Here is a 19,399-nt window from a genome sequence, read left to right as displayed (position 1 = left end):
ATGACACTCTTGCTCTTACTTAAAGGGGACATATTATGGAAATATCACTTTTTGAAGGCTCTTTAACATATATTTAGGTATTTGTCTTGCCTTCTGGCCCCCAAAATGTGAGAATTGACAAAATAATCTGTAATGTGCAGGCTGCCTAGCTTGAAATCCATGTGGTTTTACGAGCTGTTCCCTCAGTTGTCTTCCAGTGATTTACAGTAACTAGGATTCAAATTTGCATAATCCCACCCCTACCTGGTAGCAGTAGAAGGGGGCGGGGCAAGCAGTGGCTGATTTGCATTTAAAGGGACAGGCACTGAAAGCAGCCGTTCTGAACAGGGCTGTTTAGAGAGGATGAAAAGAGCTGTGATGTTTGATCCTTGGGGGATTTTGAACAAAGCTTGTCACAGACATGTCTTTAAGACACCTGGGAACTATTTCAATTTGTGGAAAGTGGCATAATGTGTCTCCTTTAATGACACCGTCAGGCACATTGAAAGCTGCTGACAGGGAGAATGAGAGGGCGGCTGTAAACTCTGTTTACCTTGGATTATGTGGGAAAGTGCACATCACAGCCGTTTTCATTGTGACCTTATTTACAGAGAGAGAGATGCTGCATCAACACGTCAGGATACTAATATGGCTTTGCTGTTCAGCTGCTGTCTGAGTGACGAGCGGATGGGCCTGGGTCATGCTGCAAGATCAACGGAACAACGCGCCCGGCCAGCGCTTTATTAGGAACACCAAACTGGCTTGTTCCACAGCGCTTCGTGTCCTGGATCCACCAGATGTTGAAGCTCTCCTCTGAGACTCTGCTCCATGTCCACATGATTTTTCAGCTGCACATTTTAAGCTGCCAATCTCCGGTTCGACCAAATCTCAAAGGTCTTCTACTGGATCCAGGTCTGGAGACTGGGGAGGTCACTGAAGTTCACTGAACTCACTGTCATGTACATGAAATCAGTTTGAGACGTTATCACGGTCCATATAGGCTGTTGCTAGGGGGAGATTTGACTTTCGGGTTCCGACTAGTATGTTCTCTATATGTTAGCAGCCGTTACAGAAGTAGCTCTCTTGTGGCTTTCAGTATGTGTGTGTGTGGGGGTGTCGTAAAGCGGTGACATTCTGACAAAATTCACATACATACGGTGCATAGAACAACAAATCTCATAAGCAGGAGGACTGCATGTGTTTCAAAGGAGGTTAAATCGAAAGCAACTGGACTTAGTTATTTGTCTAGTTGCTTTCGATTTAACCTCCTTTGAAATACTATGACCTGGGCAAATGAGAATATGCACCGGCTTACTGTGTGTGTCATATATGTGCATGTGGCATAAACTGTGCAGGAGGAGCACACAGGAAAAACACCTGGGAGAAGCATTTGTGATCAGAATTAAAGCTGGGATGGTAGGATTTGTTTTGAAAACAACAAGCCTACAGCTCCCGGTATCTTTGGCCAATCCAATCTATTCTAGTCTGGGGGTTCCTGATTGGTTGAAGGGCCAGCCCTACTCTGTCCTGATGGGCTGCATAATCAAAATTGCAATATGATTTTTGTGCATATCATGCAGCCTAATCTTTAGTGTCAATCTATAATAATAATAATAATAATAATAATAATAATAATAATAATAATAACAGGCTATTTGGCTGTAAAAAATAAATAAATAATATATATTATTTATATATAGATTACATATATATATGGTTAGGAGAATCTGGAGCATATGATTAGTATGTCTGGGTATGTCTGACGTGACACATTTCACCGAAAAAAAAGGAGCTCCTGCAATTTCCTGAACTTGCTCATATAGAGACAGCAACGAAATGTGCTGCTGCAGACTGATGCACCTCCGACGGTGTTCAACAGTTCAGTACTGTTCAGCCTGGTGCTCACTGAACCACGTGCAGATGCTAAAGTAATGACATTGCTTTTTATCATTTCTTTTTATTAAAAGCAACAAAATGTCACTTCTTGTGCAGCGATAGACTTTTGAACCAGTGCAGCGTCCAACAAACACAACACTGTTGGATTAAGCTGCTTCCTTGCTGCGTCTGTGGGGAGTGTGTGTTAGAAAGTCATTACATGGGGAGTTGATAATAAGAGCAACATCCAAATACTGCACAGACCCGCTGTAATCAGAGCGACTGACACGAGAGCGGAAACAACAGTGTGTGATAAGGCTCTGTGTTTCTGACACCTGTCGTTCCAAACTGAACTCAACTGGCTCATCCTGTGCAGTGTGTGTTGTGTTGGAGGAGAAGAAGAGCAGCCCAGCACTGTAAAAGTACTGATACGTCAGCAAGAGTCTGCATGCACCGTGACCACAGTCACTTTTTCTTTACAAAAACTGTTTGCTGTGCATTTTGTGGGTGTGAAGTCTCTGTAACACTGCTGAGAACTGAACAGCTGAGTTATAAATGTGCACAGAGTGGAAAATAAATATCTGATCAAATCCGGCCTCAAAGGAACCGTAGAAAGTTTGGGTAAACAACCAGACTTCATGGTGCCGTTTCCTGCTGGTGTGTGTGTGCCAAGTGTTTTCTCTGTGTGTGCCAGCCGTTTCCTGCTGCTTCCTCACTCCATCTCATCTCAGAGAGAAAATGTTGAGCTGGTCTTCTGAAGTGATGGTTGCAACAGAGTGGTGCAACCCAACTGGAAGTTTCTATAAATGAATTCAACCATTGTGAGTCGGGACGCACACACACACAAGCAGATGGGTCAATGGCGTGATGCAACCCAATGTCAAGTGGTGTAACTGGTATTTTTCTTTCATAAAAATCAGATTATACAGGAAAATAAATCTAGACTCAAATGTGGAATAAATGTAATTCACATTCACAATGTCCCACTATGTTTCTTGACAAATTTGACACCATTTGTTACATTATTTAGAAGAAATGCGTTTAGGATATATCCTGCTCAGTGTTGCCATGCATTAACATTTAAATATAGAAACACAACAACAAAAATCTATTTCAATTCATATTTTCAGGGATAGTTCAATATTTTGGCAAACTGGCCCATTGCCATAATCCCTATAGTCATAGCAGTAGGTTCGTTAACTTTATTTGTCGGTGTGAGCTATTTTTAGAACGGCGGAGCAGAGCCGTGAGCTGCTCAGAGCTACGTTACAGAGGCTAATGGGATTTCTTGGTTTCCCAAATCAAACTCATCAAATACACAATGCACCGACAAATAAAGGTAATGAACCTACTGCTATGACTATAGGGATGAGCCAATTTGCCAAAATGTTGAACTATCCCTTTAATATTTATCAATCTTTTTTGGTCACATCATTTGACATTTTGAGGGAATTTACCAGTAGTCTTGTTTTTGTTTTTAAAAAAATGGTTCAAATGTAACATAACATAACATAACAAATGACTGAGGAATGATTTTTCTGTATTGGTCATCCTGCCAAATCGTATTTGTCACTGACCCAGATACACACACACACACACACACACACACACACACACACACACACACACACACACACACACACACACACACACACACACACACACACACACACACACACACTTGTTGCTCTTTGGTTGCGTTATGGCAGTGTGATATTTTAATCTAGGTTGCTGTGGTTGTCAGTGTCACATGATGTTCAAACTAATCACAAATCAGTACATAACATAACACTATGGAGCTTTGTATAGCCCGTTTTTACAAACAAAATCTCAAAGGGCTTTACATGGCATCATAACAACATCCTCTGTCCTTAGACCCTCACATCCACTGAGTGAAAACTCCATGGAAAACCCTCAGGGAAAAATCGGAGAAACCTCAGGGTAAGCATAGCCTGGCTCTCGCCAGACCCTTGTAGTTCCGCAAAGCTCCACCAGAGGCGCTACGCTCAGCTTCACACAAGGGTCTGGACTCGAGGCCAATGCAAACTTCTTCCCCGGAGCAAAAAATAATGAACCAATCAGGATCGCCGGGCGGGACTTTCTGAGGTGTGACGTAGCGCTGAAGCGACTGTTTGAGTCAAACAACAATGGCGGCTCGCAGTGAGTGGCTGAAGTAGCACGTCATTCAAGATAACGGACAAGTGGTTTATCCAATCACATACAAGATTTTTTTTACAAGGCCCCGCCTTCTGAAATGAATCGCCTATGGAGCAGTCCCAGACCCTTGTGTGGAGCTCAGCGTAGCTTTGCGGAACTACAAGGGTCTGGCGAGAGTCAGGCTAGGGTAAGCAACAGAGGAGGGATCAACAACACTGACACATGGAATCTGACCAATAGGACGACAGCAGAGGACCCAGGATCAGAGCCCAAACCAAAAACTTCAGATTCATTCACTGAGCAGTGATGTGACAACACTACTGTATAATGATGCAAACTGCATCTGATGAAGGTGGCAGCAGCTGGAGGCAACATGTTGAACTTGAAGCCCACGCGTCTTTTCACGTCAAACGTCCTGACTGAGTCGTCCTCAGTCAGCAGCACCAGCGCTGTCTGTCACCGCTTCATCAACCACAACTGGCCATCTAATTAAAACACATCTTCAGTTACCACCAGCAGTCACGGGCCGGTTTCAACACTTCTGCAACGTGAGATCAGCGACTGCTTCGCTCATATTGCAACTTCACGCAACAATGATTTGTGAAATGTGACACTCACACTATGTGTAACTTGTGTGTTTGTGTTGGCACACAGTTGACAAATCTCTTCAATGACAGAGGCCTGAATTCTCAAAGAGTTAACCTCTACGTCAAAACACCCAACATCACATCACTTCACTAATGACAACATGAGCTGGCTGCAGCCTGAGCGTGCTGCACCGTGCACCGTGCAGGTGGATTGAGTTACAAAATTATTAGCATCTCAGGATCTCGTCTCCAGGTTAGCACACACACACACACACACACACACACACACACACACACACACACACACACACACACACACACACACACACACACACACACACACACACACACACACCTGATTAAAGAAGTGAGACTGGATTCAGCACATCCTCACTTTCACTGACATATGACGCGTTGACAGTTCCTGCAAACAATGGGAGCTCAGCTTGTTGCTGTTGTGTTGTGTACAGATGATGAACCAAAACTACAGAGTTGACACATTGCTCTATGTGTTTTAAGGGGAGACACTACAGGTGAATAGGGTAAAAAATTTTAACTAACAGATATCAGTATGAAACTTCCCAAGTTTATCACTCACATTAAGACAAATATTTTTTGTATTACAAGTTTTGTCAAATTGTATGTTTAAATGAGGCAATATCTATCGCTAATTTGCTCAGAGTCTGAGGAAAAACTAATTTTGAGGAAACGGCCTCTAAAGACTTGTACTGTAAAATTCCATAGATTGTTAATGTCAATCGTACTTTTACGATTGGTTGCGAATACAAAGGAAATGACAATTCTTGGAGCCTACATCATTGTTCAGGAGCCAGAGAGCTTTACAATGACACCTGACATGACATGAGTCAGACAACACAGCACAGTATGTCACAGTAGCATGTTAACTTTTGGTGAATTTAGGAAAAATTTACAGACAAAAGAGACAAAATGAAGTAAAATAACCACCTTAATGTGGATTATCCACCATTTCTTTTGACTTTTCTGAGAGAATACATGTTAAGGAAGAAAAATAGCCCAAAATCTCAAAATTGATCAGTGTTAACTGACTGACTAGTTAATACATCATAAAAAACACATTTAGCTAAATATTCAGGTCCAACTGGTTCTAATGTTATTAGATCTGATACAGAGAACACACCTGTGTGTAGGATCATAGTTTGGCTTTAAATGTCTGCATTTTAAAGCCTGTGTGTGTATACGTGTGCATGTGTGTGTTTGTGACAGGTAGGAGGTTGCTCACTCGCTGACTGAATGACAACAGCGCGCGCGCACACACACGCACACACACACACACACACAGTCGGTCGTGATGCTGTGCTGCAGGATGTCGTTAGATAACACACCTCGCTCCTTACCCTCCGTCCTGCTCCGTACTGTCCGGAGCTCCAGCGGGCCCGGTTGTCCGCCGCCGGCTCTCCGTTCCCGGGCAGCGAGCCTGAGTCCGAGTCCTCCCCCTCCTCCAGCTCCTCTTCCCCCTCCTCCTTCTCCTCCGTCTTCAGCCTCTTGGCCGCCCTTCCGTACTCCCCTTCCTCACGCTGTCCGGCTCCTTCTGCCGTCGACATGCTGCTGCTGCTGCTGTTAATGCTGCTGCTGCTGCTGCTGCTGCTGCTGTGGAACCTGTTGGGAGAGCAGTGGAGCGGCTCACACTGACGCGTCCATGGCAGCGGCTGCGTCGGTAGAAAAAAAAGGGGGGTAAAATGAGAAAAAAAATAGTGCGTTCCTGTTCCTGTGTCTCCCCGTGTCTGCACTCCTGTCTCCGGTCTCAGTGCCGCACCATCGGTCCCTGTCGCTCTCTCTCTCTCCCAGCACCACTGATTTTTTTTTTCTGTGTGGAGGTGTGAGTGGACCGGATAGGTCCCGCCCCCCCTGCTGGCCTCTCATTGGCCGGCGCCGTCCCTGCACCTTGGAGAGACGGCGCGTGGTTGGCCGCATGGTGTCGGTGCGTCAACAGACAGCTCTCCACGCTCTGCAGAGGAGTGCGCAGAGAGAGAGAAAGAGAGAGGGGGGAATGGTGGGCCAGATAAAAAAAAAAAAAAAAAACAGGGGAGAAGAGAAGGAGGAAACACAGTTAAAAACTAGAGAGCGGAGGAAAACGGGCAGAGAGAGGGAGACGCGGTGTCAGAGTGAGCGGCTACACGCTGCATTATTAAAGCGATGCTGCTCTTTGTCATCCATCATACCTGCCATCATTTTTCAGTCTCTCTCTCTCTCTCTGCAGACATCCCGAACCGTGTTTGAACATACTTCTGATTTACATCAAAGCATAGAAAACAAAGAGATGTTCTCCACAGGACAGCAGCCTGTGTAACATGTCATTAGTTATAAAGGAGGGGTGAATAAACTAGTGCACTGTCATTGCTATGAAACAGATGTCCAATCACACCTGGAGGTTAGAGGTCAACTGAGGTCACCAGATTACTGAAAGCCTTTATAATATTAATAGTCTGGGGTAGGGAAAAAAAAAGAGGGGGCCAATCAGATGACAAATTGTCACTTAATTTACCGAGCTCAACCAGCCTATATTATATAGATAAATATATTATGGAAAATATAGCCAATTGTTTTAACAATTTAGTGCACAATATGTTCCTAACAGAAGCCTGCAGTTTCAGGACCACATGTTTAGGGCCCTGGTTTTTTATGACACTGCCTCCTAAGAAAATGGAACACAAATACCTTCAGGAAGAAGATGGAGGACAATCAAACTGAAAATATGACAGCTTTATAAAATATAAGGCTATATATAAATAAAATTGACATTTTTTTTGCCATCTTCCATATTTATAATGATACAATTGTCCTGAAACATATTGAATAAGTGCAACATGTTATTTTCTCCTCCACCTCCACGTGTCAGTGCTGCACATTTGCAGGGGTCGTTACCTCATTATTACAGCAGAATATATACATAACCCTTATACACAGCATGTCATCTTGTGTTTTGCCTACAGGTTTTTTTCAAATATCTAGTGGAGATATATATTATGCAACTCTAAGTAACCACAAGACAGAAAATAGTGACTGGGTGGAACAACCACTTAAAACTTTTACACAGTTTGGAGGGTACAGTCCTGAACTCAGCCTCCAGGTAGCTCATGGTGCTAGAAGTGTGGTTCTAAAACTGCAGCCTTAGTGCAGGAATATACCACTGATTCAACAGAGCATTTAATCCAAAGAGACTTAGTGACACCTCAGAACAAGATCTACATCGTCAGTCTATAGCAATTACAAGAGGATGATGTAAAAAAAAAAAAAAAAAAAAGTCTAGTTAGGCAGAATGTCAGGATGTCTATGTAGATTATTATCAGGAGCTAATCTTGTCTATACATCTTGGCCCTCAAATCATCAGACATGGCCATTGGCCTCATCGTCGTGCTAAGCTTAATGCACTCGGTAGCAAAAGAGACAGCATCCTTTCTGCAGAGCAATGCATTAATAACGCATACCATAACCAATAACATGCTCACAACTTACAGTTACAGCTCCCTTATATGAAGATGATGCTAATTAATGTATAAATGATCTTAGGGACACAATGACATTAAAGACAGAAAGCTAAATCGTGTTCTCTTTAACATGTACTGTATTTAATTACAATACAGCACCGGTCAAAAGTGTGGATATATCTTCCGTTCACTTGTGTATAACCATGAATATTGCAGGACTGAGCTACTTTAATGCACATATTGTAAATCTTCCACTGTGCAAACAATAGACATAATGTCAAAACTGAAACAACAGAGACCAAGATATCCTGGTTTTTAGTCTCCTAAAAATGCCTCTGCAGCTGTTAAAAATCCATATTCTATAAACACATAAATGATGACACAAAACTCTGTATTTTTATTTTAGCCTACATACGTATTTGCTGCAAATACATAAATTCTATGTGCAGCATATTTAGATGATAAACATTTATGTAAAATCATCTTGTTCCAGTTCTTTTTCGATTGTTTATTTTACCAGAGGCGTGTTTGCTGTCAAGGTCATGTGTCCAGGGTTGGGCAGAAGGAAGGACCTCAGGAAGCAGCAGGCTTTAACAGAGGAAGTGCCAGTAAGACTGTACCAAGTGCCTGCAGCAGTATGGAGTGAATGGGGTGATTTAGTTAAGAGACCTTTGATTTAAGTTTGATATATGGACATAAATACTCTCTGTGAAATGAACAGGATCTCATTTGGGGTAAATAAAACTCTTTTCCTTTTTTCAAAAACTCACCTGGGACTCCTTATGCCTCCTTGTCCCTCACATCCCTCCACAATTGAATTCCAATCATTTCTAAATTCTCAAAATAATGGAATAATGTTTTTAATCCCAGGGTCACTTCCCCAAATAGCAACAAAAAGCAGATGTTCTCACTTCCATCTTCTGTGCACACCCCCATGCAGATAGTTCTGTTTTTAAGTGCTCAACTTTCAAAGACCCAGAGACCAGTTTGCATGTTTACATCTCCTCACACTTCACCTATTTCACCCACAAATCTCTGACTAGACTACAAACCATCCAGAACATCAGACCTTTAACACGGCCTAAGACAAGTGACCTCATCTCACCAGTTTCAGCCTCTTGCACTGGTTCCCAGTATGTTTTAGAACTGATCTTGAACCATATACAGTTCACTTTCTCTTTCTGGCCTTACTCCATGTTTATATTTGATCTCCTAGGTGCATATGAACCAGTTCATAGCCTCAGATCCCGGGGCAGAGGCAGAGAAGCAGAAGTGAAAGAGCCTTTGCACTGTAACTCTGGAATAAGCTGCCTGGGGAAATTAGGTCAGAAGAATCACTGGCTTCTTTTCTAATAAATCTATCTGTGAAACATTGTCTACTTTTCTCTAGAGATGCACGAATTGATTGGCTGCTGGTCAGAAAAGGCTAGTTTTTTTGGTGTCATTGGTGATGGGTTTCAGATAGCTGCTAAAAATGCAACATAGAGAAGACCGAGAGCAGCCGTACCACAGCAGCAACTGTGTGTGGACACACACACAGGAAAGGGTGACGCAAGAGCTCCGTTCGAGCCGCTCCTGCTTGTTATATTACTGCTGCTGAGACTGATCTCAGAGCAGAACATCTCCACTGCCGTCCAGCTTTTATGCTCTTTGCACCAAGAAGCTGCAGGTTTTAGCATTTAAAATGTTGGTGTGTCCACTGGTGGTGGACATTTGCTGCCACGAGGAGCCGGATGAGAGTCTTGTTTAGTGTTCTGTGTGATGTCAACTAATGAGCATTCATTACCATGAGAACTTTATCTGACATCATTTCCTCTTGCGCATTCTGTCTGAGTCACCTTTAATAAGAAGGTTTGATAAGAGGAAGCAGTGACCTGTTGTTAGGGGAAATTGCTGAGCCTCTTTTTTCAGAACACTGAGATGTTTTTAGAGATTTAGTCTGAGGAGGAAGAGACCAGACTCGTCCGTGAGAGCCAATAAACACCAACCCGCTGACTCGTCGGCTTTGTGCCGTTCCCTCCAGCCACCGCGCTCGCAGGACTCTTGCAAGCTGGAAATGTGTCAGTGATGCAAGGTGCCATTGTACTACACGTTAGTCAGTGGCTCAAATAACACACATTATGGCGACTGTGGTCTGAGTGTCACAAGGTCGGGGGCTGTGAACAAGCCTGTTGTGTATGCATGCGGCTCGGGGGGCTGACGTCACGAATGGAAAATGCAATATAGCTGTGACTTTCTGTCTAACCCTGCACACACACACACACACACACACACACACACACACACACACACACACACACACACACACACACACACACACACACACACACACACACACACACACACACACACACACACACATACACCTCATATTCCTCTTTGTCTAGTCTTTCTCACATGACCTGATTACACACACGCACACACACACACACACACACACTGATTCAGATCAATTTTCAGGCAGAGCAGCCCGACAGACAAGACTGCAGGTGAAAGATGAGATGCAGATGCTCGACAAACACACACACACACACACACACACAAGCTTTTGATCAGGTGTAGCCGATGCTGCAATCTTTGCATCGGAGGGGACAGATATAGAAACAGTCTGACTTTGAATGTGCACATGAAACACAAGCTCAGTTCCAAACGTTGCCTCCTTTTCTATATGAACTGAACTGTAAAGAGGCTCATCTGTATATTACAGTGAATGAACTCTTTCAGACGACCGTCCTAAAACCAGAGGAGATGAATATGTTGCATTCTCAAGTAGACATAACTTTATTTGTCCTGACTCTACCTTTTAAAAACAGGAAGTATGCACAGACTCGCGGGGCACACACGTAAACAACAACTCCACCCTGCGCCAACCGATGACATCATATATTGAACTCTGACTTTAATCCAAATAATATGAAATATAAGCAAAATAAAAATACAACTTAAATAGCAAATGTTAACTTTTTAAACTGTTTTGGCTCACTGCAATCTAAATCATTAAAATGTAAATTAAATAACAGTATTTATATCTAGGTCGCAGCAAACACACATGTTGTTATTTTGCTATGAGGTAAACAGCTACTGTATCTGTATCTCCCTTTACTAGCAGCTGCTGTAACATAGCATCTATAGGACTCTTTTAAAGATGCAATCAGAGCTATTTATGCACCTTTATCATTGAAAACACAGTCATTTAGAAGCACTTCCCTTTTTCTTTTTAAACGAGTAACTAATTGTTCTGAATTAGTAACTTTATACACAATGTGTTATATACTGCAGGTACTGTGCCTTTATTCCCACCTTTTACTTTCCTTATTGTTTAGCTTTAATGTGATATTGTGATTTATCAAAAAAATGGACTGCGTTTAATAAAACCTCTCAAGTCTTAATCAATCAGTCAATCAAACTTTATTTTTAGAGCAAAAGTGATATTGGTGTATTTCAGTCAGTCAGACAGAAAACTTTATTCATTCTGTTAGTCCTCAGCAAGACAACACACATAACACACAACACGGTCACAGCCCCACCTGTGGCATACATACTAGGGTACACCGTTGCATTTCAATATGTTCCATTCAAAGCTGCATGGGATTGGCTACACATGATTGCTCATCGCTGTTCAGATATCTGATAAGAAGGCGTCAACACAAAATGGCCCAACAAGCTGTGGTCAAGATGCCTGATAAAACTTTTTGACAACCAGCTTTGCCAGTCACTCAGCTGAACTGTGTGAAACTGTTAAAATGCTTTCAATAAAAAATGATTAAAGAAACACACAATATTTTTCCAAACATTAAAAGAGTTCAGCGTACGCATCTTCATCGTTGACGTGTGCATCATCCTGATCATCCTCCCCTGACTCACATCTGTGCACTCCACACTGTGCGTTGTATAACACACAACATTGTAGACACAGTCAGTGTCCAGTGTCCTGTGTTCCTGATGATCATGATTTCTACCAGACCACACCCTAAAATACTTTGCACTGTCCACACTTTCCGATATCACCATGGAACTTCACAAGTTTATCACATAAGACAAATATTTTTTGTATTGCAAGTTTTGTCAAATCTTATGTTTAAATATGTAAATGAGGCAATATCTAATGAAATATGCGCTAATTTGCATACATTTCCTGAACTGAAATCTGAACAATGGATAAAACCCCTTTCAAAATTGTTGTTTTATTTTGTTGACATATTAGAAGTCTTTACAGAGGGGATTCTCTTTTTATCACTCTGTAAATGAGAAAATACTGTCACCAGCCCTAAAAAAAAATCTAATTTCGCCATGTTTTATAGGAATAAAATGTTGTATAAATCAGGCTTTGAATGATATAGCAACAATCTCCTCTGCAGAAACCTTCCGAATATAGACAGGAATGAAACTGGAAGGTTTAGTGTCTCCACTGTAAGTGCTGCTGAAGAAAAACTCATTTTGAGAAAACGGCCTTTAATGAATTCCATAGATTGTTAATGTAAATCGTACTTTTATGATTTGTTACAGATTCGGAGGAAATTACCATTTTTGGAGCCTATACATGATTGTTCAGGAGAGAGAGAGCTTTACAATGATACCTGACATGACATGGGTCAGACAACAGGCACAGCACAGTATGTCACAGTAGCATGTAAACTTTTGGTGAATTTAGGAGAAATCTACCGACAAAAAAGTGAAATAACCACCTTAATGTGGATTTTCTACCATTTCTTTCGACTTTTCTGAAGGAATATAGGAATGTTAAGAAAGAACAATAGCCTTTAATCTCAAAATTGATCCGTGCATGAAAAAACAGGGTTTTTGCCTATGATGGATCTCTTCCCCACAATAATAAACAGGCATGTGTGAAGGAGCCATAATGTTGAGTCCTCCTACCACTACTTTACCACAACCAATGAAAAGCCCCACCCACTCTGAAGCCTAGCACTGCAACCCACTCACAGGCTGCTGGCATACCGTCGTGAACAGTACTTGTAGGATCTTGAGTTATTGCAGTCTACAGGTTCGTCACAAATGGACAGCACAGATGTTAGCATGAGCGTCAGTCATTGTTCTTGGTGAGCCTAAACACATATGCCCTCTTTGTTGTGTTCAGGATGTTGCACAAGTGCAGGAAAGTGTCTTTCCTCATCCGGAAATTCTGCAGCCCCTGCCTGTCGTACCAGGTGGTGTGTGTTTACTGCCAGGCCCTGCAGGAACCACTGAGCCCAGCACCTGCAGCTCTTGGCTGTTCTTGTTTGTAATGTTATGCAACGTTATCAAGATCCATGTCAGCAATTCAAGTGTGTGCTAATCATTTCAAAGTCAATATTAACAAGTAAGGAAATAAGACAAAACAAACTATGCTGAAGCTGCTCCTCAGTGATTTGTGTTATTTAAAGGGATAGTTCAACATTTTGGCAAATTGGCCCATTGTCATAATCCCTATAGTCGTAGCAGTAGGTTCGTTACCTTTATTTGTCGGTGCAAGCTATTTTTAGAACGGCGGAACAGAGCCGTGAGCTGCTCAGAGCTACGCTATGGAGGCTAAAGGAATTTCTTGGTTTCCCTCATCAAACTCATCAATTACACAATCCCAAAACTCCAAAACGCTTTCGTGGACAAGTTGTGACCTGCACATTCACCACGCTATGAGATAATAATGGAACGTTATGATTTACGTTTTTGAGGTAAATACAGGGTAAATACAGAGTCTGCTTGCTGAAAAACTGTCCCTGAAGACAACGCGCATCAGCGGTTTTGCATGAATTTACCTCTAACACTTTCTAAAAAAAAAACATTCTAAAACTGGAGTTTTAGAATCTTTTGTTTGGCTTCATCAAAACGTGACACCATCAACATTTGACATAAATCTATCTCACAAGTCCAGATGAGAAAAGAGGAAAGCTGGGCTGAAGGCTGTCCCAAGTTAACCCTGATGGCTACAAATATCTCCAAAAAATCTCACTTTGGAAAAAGATGGAGCATCATAATGACACTGGGCACTAAAAGCTGGAAACCTATGGAAACTGACCTGCATCACCTCACTCGGGGCTGTCACCACCACGACATGGCACAGAGGCCTGGACGCGGATGCCACAGGGATCAGTCACACCTTGCGCGCCACACACAGGGCTGGAGAGTTTGTCTCAGGACCAGGACGGCTGGACAACCCACCCGTGTTGACAGCCTGTGTCCCAGGAGGGATGCAACGATTTGGGCCGTTTCATATTCATGTTTTATACTGCAGCTTCTGTTGTGGGCAGATTGTGTAGCAGCCCATCTGAGCCAACTGTCTTTAAGCACAGACACTCTGAGCACATCATGGAGACAATCATGTGATTAATGTATGAAACTGGTGCATCATGTTCTTAATGAATCCCCCCTGACAGTCTATTCTCTGCTCTGGACCCGACTATACACACTTCCTGTTTTCTAATCATCCATTTTCCTGCACAGCTCAAATTGATTCTGAAACTGATCAGATCCTATAAAGTGCAACAAATGAAAGTGGGAAACATTATAACTTAAAGGAGACATATTATGCCCCTTTTTCACAAATTAAAATAGTTCCCAGGTGTCTTAAAGGCATGTCTGTGACTTTCTTGCTTTGGTCAAAATCCCCCAAGGATCAAACATCACAGCTCTTTTCATCCTCTCTAAACAGCCCTGTTCAGAACGGCTGCTTTCAGTGTCTGTCCCTTTATATGCAAATGAACCACTGCTTGCCCCGCCCCCTTCTTCTGCTACCAGGTAGGGGTGGGGTTATGCAAATTTGAAAGTTAGTTACATCACTAGAAGACAACTGAGGGAACAGCTCGTAAAACCACATGGAGGAATCCTGCACATTACAGATTTTTTTTGTCAATTCTCACATTTTGGGGGCCAGAAGGGAAGACAAACACCCAAATATATTGTATGTTAAAGAGCCTTCAAAAAGTGATATTTCCATAATATGTCCCCTTTAACAGAGTTCTTCTTGATCTCCTTGATTTCTGGGTTTAAGTGACTGGTCAGTCACTCCACCCATAAAGGTGCTAACCAACTTGCCAAGAGGTTATCAACCTCTTGGCGAAGCGGTTAGCAGGAGACCAGGGTTCAAACCCCACCTAGGGCAGGCTGTGAGAAACACAACGCGGAGGGCCAGATATGACATCGGCTACACTTTCACATCGACGCCTCCTGGTTTATTTGCAAACTACCTGCACAAACAGGAAATAGATCAGATCAAAGAGGAAACAATGTGTTTTCTCCCAGCTAGCAGAATTGGATGATGTGTGTGTTGCATCACATCACCCACATAAAACTATCTGTTGATAAGTCTTTACAAATTTACTACTGTGCTTCACTTGTCTCCTGCTGCTCACACCATCACGTGGTTGGATCGATCTGCTTCGTCTTGTCAGACTCTGAGCTCTGAGCTTAGTGGTGGTTTCAGTTCATTAAGACTCACAAACAGATGCAGACAGGAACCTCAGGAAAGAGGCTTGGTTTCTGTTTATCTAGAGTTTCTTGTTCCCAGCAACTCTGCTCTCTTCTTTCTCTATCTCCATCTCCCCGCTCCCCCTGACCTCTGCCCTGTGATAGACTCAGATTAGATAAGAACCAGGTTCTTGATGCTTGGTAACCATTCACTAAAATGTCCGGATGTCCCTGATTTCCAAGGACAGCCCCTTGGTGACTGGAGCTGTCCCCGCAAACGCTGCTAGCTTTAGCCAAAGGTAAAACATTCAAAATTGAATAATCCAATCAAAGTCTCATTTTTTGTTGTTGTCTTCATGCAGAGAATGGGTTAAAGGGATACAGTAGTTTAACAGCCTCCGTAGTGTAGCTCTGAGCAGCTCGCAGCTCTGCTCCGCCGTTCTAAAAACAGCTTGCACCGACAATTAAAGGTAACGAACCTACTGCTAAAACTATAGGGATTATGGCAATGGGCCAATTTGCCAAAATGTTGAACTATCCCTTTAAGTGGGTCAGACATTAGTTTGAAGCAAACTGATGTTGACAAAACAATTCACCTGTTTACCTTCCATAGCATTACACATAATTTAGATTTTTTGAAGAAACAGAAAAAAATGACATCCTACACAGTATATCTCTGGAAAATTGAGCATGTCTTTCAATTTCTATTAATTGGTGAATAATTTCCTCCGCCAGTCAGTAAAAACAGACGTAGGCGTATTGTGATCAGCAGTAAATCATCCTCCACCTGGATTAATGCTGCTAATCTCTCTGATCACACACCAACCACTGCTTTAAGGTGACAATAGAGGTCATAATAACAGGCCTCAGGGACATGGTTGCCTGTTTGCAAACCTGTCAGCACATTGCAGTGTCAACTTGGAGTCACGTTGATACGCTGAAATGAAATCAATATCTGGCTCCACAGCTGCCGGATCCTCCTCCTCTGCCTCCACCACGGTGCTGGCGCGAGTGGGTGTTTTTTATGAGACCGACACGACGAGCTGGAAACTCAGTGGAGCTATACTGATTCTGAACATGTCCTATCAGCAACAGACTGACATGCTGGTCCTTAAAATAAAGCTGTAATTAAGAAGTGAATCATCTATCAGATGGTGAGATGAACTTGAGCATGTTGGTGCCGGTGTGATCTCTATCTCTATCTATTCCTGTTTCCAATAAGCAAACGGTTGACTTTGCTTTGGGAGAATTTGCACATGATTCATGCACAGACATCCAGCCTCTCTCTCTCTCTCTCTCTCTCCTATACTGTAATGTAATGTAGGCTGGCTCTCCCTCCCACTCATCACCTTCTCAGTTCTCTGCTGCAGCCTCTCGCTCCCTTCACGCCAGCCCTTCTTTTCATCATTCTTCTTAAACGCCCGTCTTGTTCTTTGTCTGCGTTTGTGCTCTTGTTGCAGATGATGACATTATTCTCCAGCCTGTTACAGTGAAGCAGACAGATGGACACAACACAGAAATCTCACCTGTAGCCTACCCAGGGTTGTGGTAGGCTCTCAGTCATCAAGGTCATTGTAGTTGCTGACCTTAAGTCGTTATGTTTAACGACTATTCCCAGGGTTCAAATCCACATTGTGTCCTATAATTTTAGATTTGGCCCCTCCACCAATGATCCTGATCCACCCAGCTGCCCCTTCACCATCGGTCCTGCTCCATCCAGTGGTCCTGCTGCATCCCGTGGCCCTGCTCCACCTGGCGGTTCCTGCTCCACCTGGCGGTCCTGCTGCATCCAGAGGTCCTGCTCCATCCAGCAGTCCTGCTCCATCCGGCGGCCCTGCTCCATCTTTCTTTATTTTTTGTGTCATTGTCGTGTGAGCTACTGGACTAATTTGAATTTCCCGGGATGAATAAAGTATTCTCTACTCTACTCTACTCTACTATAATACTGACATAGGCTATAGAACAAGTCAGAACAACAGACAACTTAATCTCTTTGTCAAAAAGGTTCAGAGTCAGGTTGACAACCTTGAATAATGAATAAACAAAAAAATAGTAACTAAATTACTACAACTGCTAACTGACTAAAAAATGAAAGACATAAAATTCATTGATCATTTATCTTTTATAATATAAATAATATTGAACTTTTTACAGTGACAATAAGTGGGGTAGTGACTTATTAGGAACACAAGTACAGTACATACCAACGTCTCTGTTTGACAGTTTTGTTGCTGTTTAACTCAGTAATCAAACCAGTCTCCAAAATGTTCCAATGGAAAATGAAACTTTCTGAGACTGACAAACATTAAACTGTTACCTCAAGGCAACTGGATCTGTCCAAGCTGTTCACTTGTGGTTGAACCACAGTGCTCTGGACCAATTAGCATTCCGTGAGGGAGGAACTGCTGGCAGCAACTGAGAAATGACTGTTTTGATGTTTATAGAAGAACCATGTTGATGCTTGATGCTTCATATTTCTATTTGAATGTTTGGGTGAAATATCCATCTGACATAGGAAACACAACTCAACAAGAAGTCACAGTGAAGAGTGAAGAGCTTTGAAAGCTAGTTCTTGACTCCTCTGTGTGGAAAATTCAGACAAATCATTTGCAAAGTCTTCAAATGAAACAAAGAAAATCAGCTTAAAATGAAATGTAGTGTAAGTATGAATTACTGCTGCAAAAATGAAAATCTAAAATGTGCTAACAAATAATTTTCAGGGCGTAGGCTACTGCCAAGAATAGCACCACTGATGATTACTGATATGAATGCATGATTGAATGCATTTACATTTGTCAACCCAACTGAAGGATATAGGCATCTGGCAGTGGTGGTGACAATCAATGGACAAGCTGATGATTAAGACCATTTACACAGTGTCTGTTGTGGTTTTCAATCTGTGGTTCAGCTCTGATGTTAAACAGCCTGAGAGAATTCACGTTGCCACAGTGGATGTACGTGTCGGCTCTTGATGGATCAGGCATTTGTAAAGTGATTTGTCTGATAAATTCTTGTACATGACAGGTCTTCTCTCAGGGCGCATGAATCGCCCAAATACATTAACATACACAAGGGCGCTGCCCGCACATGCTGAGGCATATCTTTACAGCTCACAGGCCTAAAGCATGTCCTCGCCTTTATGGCTTGCCTGTTCAGACCAGTTAATGTATATTTTCTCAGAGGTTTGTCTTGCTACAGTTTTAGACCATTTGTGTAGTAGCCTATATAGCCTACACTGAGCAGACATAACATTATGAGCACTGACAGGTGAAGTGAATAACACTGTCCATTTCATTGTGGCACCTGTTGGTGGGTGGGATATATTAGGCAGCAGGTGAACATGTTGTCCTCAAAGTTGAACGACTGATGATTTTGTGGACCTGTCCTTTTAAAGTGATAGGCAAGGCATACGCAAGGATACACCAACATTTTTTTGTGTGTCTTGCCTCACTCCCGAGTCCATGACCAGCAGATAGACACCATCCTTTCCACTGTGCGTGCAGTTACAAGGGAGATACGGGCAGAGCTGGCGCACCGCTAATAGCTTAGCTCAAACGCTGGAAGTGCATAGGTAGTGTTAGCCTGCCTCCTACCCGAGCCGAAATCAGCAGTCAGAAGCTGATTTCATTTTAGCTCTAAAATGATCACTATCGACATTTCAAACATTTTTAGGCGAGAAAGTAGGCTAGTCGTTTAGATCAGCAGTGTGTCGTTAATGTGTCTAAATACCAGCTGTTTACAATTTTGTTCGGACGAATTTGGCGCTACTCAAGCTAGCCGTTGTGACCAACGCACTTTGGGGTTACTTTCACAAAATAAAACACCTGTTGCCCTTTACATACAGAAAACCATGACGATATAATTTGTGCTTTTACTTTGAAATAGGAAGCTAACCTACCCTCGATGTAGCTAGCTTGAACCAAATATTACCAT

General features: G+C 42.5%; 1 protein-coding gene across 1 annotated transcript in view; it reads right to left on the bottom strand.

Moving 5' to 3' along the window:
• Nucleotides 1–19,399, bottom strand: part of LOC310998082 (heterogeneous nuclear ribonucleoprotein L-like) — a 156,703-nt gene that overhangs the window by 51,181 nt on the left and 86,123 nt on the right. Inside the window, exon 2 of the mRNA XM_083987981.1 lies at nt 5,975–6,221. Coding sequence (XP_083844107.1) covers nt 5,975–6,181 — 207 coding nt within the window. The 5' untranslated portion in view covers nt 6,182–6,221. The remainder of the gene's footprint in view (nt 1–5,974; nt 6,222–19,399) is intronic.

The sequence above is a fragment of the Trachurus trachurus genome (assembly GCF_905171665.1).
Source record: "Trachurus trachurus genome assembly, chromosome: 15".
NCBI classification, from domain to species: domain Eukaryota; kingdom Metazoa; phylum Chordata; class Actinopteri; order Carangiformes; family Carangidae; genus Trachurus; species Trachurus trachurus.
The sequence above is the reverse complement of the archived record's forward strand: the minus strand, read 5'-3'. Positions and strand labels throughout refer to the sequence as shown.